This window comes from Sceloporus undulatus, chromosome 2, assembly GCF_019175285.1.
Source record: "Sceloporus undulatus isolate JIND9_A2432 ecotype Alabama chromosome 2, SceUnd_v1.1, whole genome shotgun sequence".
Taxonomy (NCBI): Eukaryota; Metazoa; Chordata; class Lepidosauria; order Squamata; family Phrynosomatidae; genus Sceloporus; species Sceloporus undulatus.
Window position 1 is genome coordinate 4,642,738 of NC_056523.1, and position 7,886 is coordinate 4,650,623.

The following is a 7,886-nucleotide window of genomic DNA, read 5'->3' on the forward strand; positions in this document are numbered from 1 at the left end:
GGTTTTTTCTCTAGTTTGGGTGCAGCCTAAGATTCCTTTGTTTAAGATTGTTTATTTTCCTCAAAAGCGCGTTGCGTTCAGTTACTACAAAACTACAACTCCCATGATCCTTTGGGGCGTGAGCCATGACCGTTAAAAGTGGGCGGGGCCAGTCGTCCGTTGGACTGGTCCATTGACCCTCAGCAGGAGGGGGAGCTTATCCCCCTGTTCCTCCCGCCGAGTGGCCTCGCCCGCCGCCGCCTCCTCGGCCTTTGCGAGGGACTCTAGAGCTACGAGAGGCAAGAGAGCCACCTTCGCGAAGGCGCAGCGTCCTCCGAGTCCGTTGGCGCGCGTTCCGGGCGGAGCATCCGAGAGGCGGGGCGGAGCGTCGCCCACTTCCTTCCGGTCTGCCTCCCTCTTCCGTCCCCCGCCTCCGAGGCCCCCCGTTTTCTGGCGCTCCCGATCCCTCGCCTTGCAGCCCTTTCCCCGGCCCTTATCGTCCTCCGCGAGGGGAGCGTGGGCCCCGGAGCGCCCAGGGGAGGCTCCCCAGCCCCGACGGGGTCCCTCGGCAGAAGGAGGGGGCAGAGGGCTTCTCCCCGCCTGGGAGGCTCGAGGAGGGGGCTCCTGGCTCTCTCCCTCCGACTGAGCCACAAGCGCTGCACCGGAGCCGCCCTCGTCGTCGGGCGCCGGTGAGCGGGGAGGAGAACAAAGGGAAGCCCCGGGGGGCAGAGGAGGAGGGAGGGATGAGGGGGTGAGAAGGAAGAGGAGGAGGAAGGAGGGGGGCTGGGGAGGAGGAGGAGCGAGGACTGAGGAAGAGAGTAGGAGAAGAGGAGAGTCAAGAGTAAGATAGAAGGGGGAGGAGTAGGAGAAGAGGAGGAGCGAAGAGAAGGGGAGGATAGGGCAAGGAGGAGAGGGAGAGTAAGAACATTGGGGAGTACGAGGAGGGAGAGTAAGAAGAGGAGGGGAAGCTGGGGAGGAGGAGGGGGAAAAGGGAGAGGAGAAGGGGAGGAAGACAGGGAGAGTAAGAAAATGGGGGCGGGGAGGGAAAGGAGGGGGAGGAGGAGAAGTAAGAGGCAGCAGGAGGAAGAATAGGAGCCAGAGAAGAGGAGGAGGAGGAGGAGGAGGAGATGGAGAGAAGGAGGAGGAAGAAGAAGGAGCAGGAGAGGGAAAGGAGGAGCGAGAGTAAGAGGAGAGGAGGAGGAGGAGGAGGCTGAGGTGGAGGAGTAAAAGGAGCAGAAGAGGGAGAGGAAGAGGAGGGGAGGAGAAAGAGGAAAAGGAGCAGGAGAGGAAGAGGAGAGGGAAGGAGACAGAGGAAGGGAGTAAATGAAGCAGGAGAAGAGGAGGGAGAGGAAGAGGGGAGGAAGAAGAGGAGGCTGGAGAGGGAGACCAAGAGGAGGATGTGGAGTAGATTTAGAAGAGGAGGATGACAAGGGAGGAGAAGGGGGAGTAAGTGGGAAAGGGAGGAGGTGAGCGGAGGAGATTGAGGAGAGAAGAGGAGGAAGGGGAGAGAAGAGGAGCATTCAAACAGCGCCTATCTCTCTTGGGCTTCTTTGAAGAAAGCACCAGGTTGAGTCTCCCTGATTCCAAACGCTTGACTCATAGAGTTGGAAGACACCACAAGGGCCATCCAACTCCTGCCATGCAGGAACTCTCAATCAAAGCCATCCAGAGGCCATCCAGCCTCTGTTTAAAGACCTCCAAGGAGGGAGACTCCACTACACTCCGAGGAAGGAGTGTGTTCCACTGTCAAATAGCCCTCACTGTCAGGAAGTTCCTCCTAATGTTGAGGTGGAATCTCTTTTCCTGCAGCTTGCATCCATTGCTCCAGGTCCTATTCTCTGGAGCAGCAAAAAACAAGATTGCTCCCTCCTCAATATGGCATCCCTTCAAATATTTAAACAGGGCAATCATATCACCTCTTAAACTTCTTCTCTCCAGGCTAAACATCGCCAGCTCCCTGAGTCGTTCCTCATAAGACATGGTTTCTAGACTCTTCACCTTCTTAGCTGCCCTCTTTTGGACATGCTCCAGTTTCTCAACATCCTTTTTGAATTGTGGGGCCCAGAAGTATTCAGTGGTTTCAGATTTGCAATAGTATTTGTGTAATTAGATAAGGAGAGATTCTTGGAAATGGGGTGTTGCTGCTGATGATGATAAGGATGAGGATGATGTGCCTTCAAGTCATTTCTAGCTCCACTCTGGGCCCCACAACAAACTCCCAACTCCCAGAATTCCATAGCCTTGAGCCAGGGCAGTTAAAGTGGCGCCATACTGTGTTATTTGTCCATTGTGGATGCAGCCTTAGTAGCTTTAATAACAGGTGTCGTTGTATCATCACCAAGCATGAACTCCTCATTACTTGCCTCAGCTCCCCTCTTCCCTCAGAAAAAGCCAACTTTGCTGACTATTTTTGTGTGTTCTTCTGTCAGCAATAATGAGGGAAGAACCTTAGCATCAGCCTCTTCCATTTCTGGCTTCTTCTGCAAGTGAAGGGCCAGAGTCTGAGACTGAGGTCTTCCACTATACAAACATACCTCAGTTAAGTAAGTGGATGTGTTCCTGGGCATGAACTCTTTTACAGTAAGTTTGGTACAAGAGGCAGAAGTAATATGGAACGAATAGGGATAATGGTTTCTACATCACAAAAAAGAAGAACAGCTCAAATCTTTCAGCAAACATATTATTCAAAACGATGTCTGTGTATGAAATGAAACCCCTGAAGATGCCAGCCACAGATGCTGGCAAAATGTCAGGAATAAAACTCTTCTAGAACATGGACACATAGCCTGAACAGCCCAGAAAAATCTAATCTATGAATAAGTAAACAGGGGAAAAATCAAAGCTATAGCCATGTTAGTCTGTAGAATCAGTCTAGAGAAATCTTGTAGCACCTTTTCAGACTCACTGAAAGAAAGAAGTTGGCAGAATGAGCTTTCCTAGACTTAAGTCTACTTCCCCAAATGCATCTGAGGAAAAAACTCAAACTGCCAGCTTCTTTCTTTCAGTGAGTCTCAAATGTGCTGCAAGAGCTCTCTATAAACAGGAAAATGGATTCTTCTAGAGATCATTTGAAAGCTTCTTCCAAAGTGCATCCATGGATGACTTCTTTCATCAGTTGTCATTTTTCTTATGATTTCCATTGTCTATCCTTTCTTTTAAAATATACATACTGGGAGTATCTGGTGAAGAAGGCTTATCTGCCTTCTCCTTTTTCCCCTCTGTTTTCCTGGTCAAGCAAGTCCAGCAAGAGATTGTGGAGCCACCTGTTGTTTTAACTTGCCTGTTGAAAGCAAGCACACAGTTACAGTTACAGTAGCTAATGCAGAATCCCATTTTTCCACAGCTCAAGCTTGATTGTATTGTTTACTGCAGACACATTGCTGCAATGCAAAACCAAATATCCGAGTTTCCACCATCCTTAGCATACTCCCAATATCAATACTGCTAAAAGAAATTTGCACCTAGATTGAGGATGAGAAAAGAGGTGCTAGACAACATAAAAAGACTATTAAAAAGGAGCTTCTTTCTCAGAGGCTTTGTTAACTGTGGTATTCTTGTATTTGGACGCGCTACCTGTGTGCCAGAACCCTAATTTTTCAAATGAGACAATGACTGGCAACTGAATATGCAAATGTTAAAAAGCTCCTGCAGAAATGGCTGGACATTTTTGTTAGATGGGGAATAGCTGCATTCAAGTTCACAGTTGCACAGAGGCCAAATGGTGCATTGTGTAAAGATGTGCATTGTTGCACATTGTGAATTTGGGACTACTGTACAACCACATTAGTTGTGCACTGTAGCAGTCCCCCAATGAGGCCACTAAATTCTGTGAGACTAAAATTGTACTCCCTCTTCTTGAACATCAGACCAGTGTCTGATATTTTTGCCTAGCCCTTATCACTTACCGATGCAGGGCCAGCTAGTAAGCTGAAAGCAAAACATAGTGAAGGGAAGTTTTTAAAAACCCTTCAAAATTCTTGACTTGAATCTAGTAGTAGATTGATTTGGCAGTTTATTTAATGACACATTGTTGGTTGGACTCTTGGCTGGTAAATTAGGGTTCTACTCCAAACAAGCAGTTAAAAAAACAACTGTATATAGAATTTTTACAAAAACATACAGTGGCAGCAACAAAAGGTCCGGATCCAACACCTGACGGCATTTCAGCTCTCACTTAATGTCAGTCAGTGGGATTCTTAAATTCCTTGTGCAATCTACTTCCCTTCTTGAGTTCTTCCGTGCATCACTAAATTGGGTTTTTGTTTGTTTGTTTGTTTGTTTTAAACATTTATTTCGGGCTCCATTTCTAATTCACAATCCTGTCAATTTTCTTTCTTTTTATTTCAGCAGTGGATGAATGTGGAAAGGTGTCTCCGATTTCTGACAGATGTAAAAAGCCAGAGGAACAGAGAAGGAAAAGTGCAGTAAATTGAAAGAGGAAGGATAATAATTCTGCTTCTGACAGCAGCAATAATAATAATATAAATACATTCTTCGGAGAAAAAATTGACAGAAGAAGGAAAAATGAGTAATAGCCTTGTGTGTAAGAGGCAGTTAAATTCTAAAAAAAGTGTTAAGGGTCATGGCAAAAGCCACAAAGAGGAAAAAGCACTGAAATGCTCGGATTGTGGGAAGATTGGTCCTCTTCAGGGGAAACACGCAGAAGACAAACCGTATAAATGCTCAGAATGTGAAAGGAGCTTCGGCTTTAACACAAGTCTCAACAGACATCAGAGAACTCACAAAGGGGAGAAACCTTACAAGTGCTTGGAATGTGGAAAAGGTTTCCATGTGAGCACAAGTTTGATGTCTCATCAACTAACTCACACGGGAGAGAAAGCATATAGATGTGCAGAGTGTGGGAAGAGCTTCAGCTTCAAGAAAAGCCTCAACCGGCACCGGTTAGCTCACACAGGGGAGAAACCCCACCAGTGTTTGGAATGTGGAAAGAGCTTCAGCGTGGGCGCAAATCTTGCTTTTCATCAAAGAACCCACACGGGAGAGAAACCGTACAAATGCTTGGAGTGTGGCAAGACCTTCAGCTTCAAGAAAAGCCTTAGAAGGCACCAGAGAACTCACACAGGGGAGAAACCGTATGAATGCTGGGAATGTGGAAACAGTTTCCATTTGAGCACAAGTCTCATTTCTCACCAGAGGATTCACACGGAGGAGAAGCCGTATAAGTGCTTGGAGTGTGGAAAGAGTTTTCAATGGAGCACAAGTCTCGCCTTTCACCAGAGGACCCACACAGCTGAGAAACCATATAAGTGCTTGGAGTGTGGAAAGAGCTTCAGTTTAAAGGCAAACCTTACCAGACATCAGAAAATCCACACAGGAGAGAAACCATACAAATGCCTGGAGTGTGGAATGAGTTTCAGCTTAAACACAAACCTCAGTAGGCATCGAAGAACTCATACGGGAGAAAAACCATACACATGCTTGGAGTGTGGGAAGAGCTTTGGTAGAAAGACAAACCTCAGTCGGCATCAGACAACTCACACAGGGGAGAAACCTTACAAGTGCTTGGAGTGCGGAAAGAACTTCAGTCGAAACACCAACCTCCGCAGACATCAGAAGAACTCACACAGGCATTTAACCATATGAATGGTTTCCATGTGGAATGTGTTATTCCACAAATTCAGTTATTCTAAAAGAGGAAGCTGTACAAGTGTCAAATTGTATATATGAGGACTGGGTGACATCCTCAGCCTTCAGAGACTTATGGGCCACGCTGCTGGACCTAGTGTGAGGTGGGCCTCTCCCAACATTCAACTAATTTTTAATTTTTTGTCATATTTCAAAACTGACACACACACCTTCCCAGTGTAGAAAAAGTCAAGCCTATTTTGCCAGTGTTTGGGGGGTGTTGTTAATGTGATTTTGTTCCTGGAGGGGACTTTTTTTCAAAACTGGATGTGACCAGAACTAAATTTGGGCCACTCAGTCAGTCCACATACGGCCCATAGTTTGTTGTTGAGAGGAAACTGAATCCTGGGTAAACATTAACTCTTGAAGCGTCTCACTGCTTGGAAATAGTGCCCACTGACAATAATGCTACAAAGACAAGAAATTGGATCAGTTAGCACTTGGTGTGAGATGAACGCACATTGTTATGAGGGTAACATCTTTGCTTGCAAAGCCAGTATTGGGGTCTGTGCTGTTGGGCATAGGGATGGCATTTCATTAATTGTTCTCTAACCATTTTAGCTTTTCATTTCTGATTTCACTACATACAAGTGCTCCTTTCTATAACCGTGTGTAAATTATAGCTGCCAAGTTAGTATGACACTTCATACATCTGATGAAGTCCACAAAACCCTCATGCCATAATAAATATGTTGATTGTAAAGATGCCTCAGGTGGACTCTTGCTCGCTTGGAAGTATTTTGTAACAGCAGCCAAAGTTAACTTTTCCTTCTTCAGGGTGATTAAGTTTATCATACCAGTACAACAGTAATTGTATTGGTCTTAAGACAAAATCTGTGCTGTGGCAGTACCTTTATTCAGGCAGCCCAAAAGGTACCATTGTTCACTCTGAGTCTCCTAGGTTTACTTGGAAGATACCAAATCTAGTGGTTCTTCAGTGGGATCTACTGTGACTGAGTTAAGACAGTTAATAGAAGCCAAATTTAACTGTTTCTCCTAGTGGTTGGAATGGAGCCTCAGAGAATAAAATGCATTTCAAGTGGTTTGAAATCTGCAGGGCCCACTAGGTGAAAAGGCTAATTTTGCTTCTATTGACTGTCTTTACTCAATCCAAAATGATCTCTGAAATTGCCAGGCCCTAACTGATTTTGAAAACTGAGCTGGGTCAGATGTGGTTGTTTTGTGTGTGTGTGTGTGTGTGAGAGAGAGAGAGAGAATTGCCAAAGAATATCAGGTGCTGTAGGCTATATTTCAGGGGAAAGCAATGCCAAACCACCTCTGAAATCCTGACCTAAGAGCACTCTGAGAAATTTATGGGATTGCCATAAGTCAACAGGCAACATGAAAGGGTGTGCATGCACACACACACAAGCAAACATATCCATATAAAGATTGTCTAGTGACTTTCCTCTAAAACAGTTTTGACTTTCAAAGGGGGTCTTTTTTCCTTTTACTGTTTTTCTTGTTTCCAGAAAATCCAGATACTCAACAAGACCACTTTGAGAGTCTGCAGATCCTCTGTCTTAAAGGCAAGATGCAGACTATGACAATCACTTAAGATCAAGTCACACACACCCTTCTGTAGACTGGCTTTTTGCCGTGTCTTACCTAAAAAAAGAGATCTGAAGGTTCCCAAAGTTTGCATTTCCACAATACAGACTTTGAATAAATCTTAATGTACATATTTGGCTATCAGTTTTTCAGATTTTGGGATATTTGCATATATAGTGAGGCCTTGCTATCCATGAACTTGCCATCCGTGGCCCCCATCATCCCCAGTAGTGGTATGTGCACATGGCCATACCACCATTGGGAACTTCACCTGTAGTCCAGTTGTTCTTAATGGCAGCATGGCTGTGTGTGTGCACCTCCATTTGGGATAGTGGCACTTGAGGTCCCATAGATTTTGGTATTCACAAGGGTTGGGGATGGAATGAATCCCCCATGGATACCAAAGTCCTTCTGTACATTATGAGATATCTTGGAGATGAAACCCAAGTCTAAACAAATCATTTATGTTTCATATACACCTTATACACATAGCCTGAAGGTAATTTTATCCACAATATTTTAAATAATTTCTGCTTGAAACAAAAGTTTGTATACACTGAACTATTAAAAGGCAAAGGTATCACTATCTCGGACACCTATCTAGACAACTGGAATATTTTGGATTTCATAATTCTGGATAAGGCAGAGAACCTGTATTTTTATCTAGCTACACGTGAACATTGTTAATGGTTTACACTGTTTCCCAATGC

General features: G+C 45.2%; 1 protein-coding gene across 2 annotated transcripts; it reads left to right on the forward strand.

Annotated features, from left to right (window-relative positions):
• The first annotated feature begins 238 nt into the window (after positions 1–238).
• Positions 239–7,620, forward strand: LOC121923021 (zinc finger protein 135-like). 2 transcript variants are annotated; one of them, XR_006102272.1, is made up of 3 exons: positions 239–668; positions 4,327–5,729; positions 7,098–7,620. XR_006102272.1 is itself a non-coding variant. In XM_042453118.1 (2 exons), exon 2 carries the CDS (start codon positions 4,504–4,506, stop codon positions 5,581–5,583), a length of 1,080 nt encoding a protein of 359 aa, XP_042309052.1. In that variant the 5' UTR covers positions 239–668; positions 4,330–4,503; the 3' UTR covers positions 5,584–6,810. The 2 variants fall into 2 exon arrangements, 1 of the variants encoding a protein (XP_042309052.1); XM_042453118.1 differs by lacking the exon at positions 7,098–7,620 and having other exon boundaries at positions 4,330–6,810.
• The last annotated feature ends 266 nt before the right edge of the window (positions 7,621–7,886 follow it).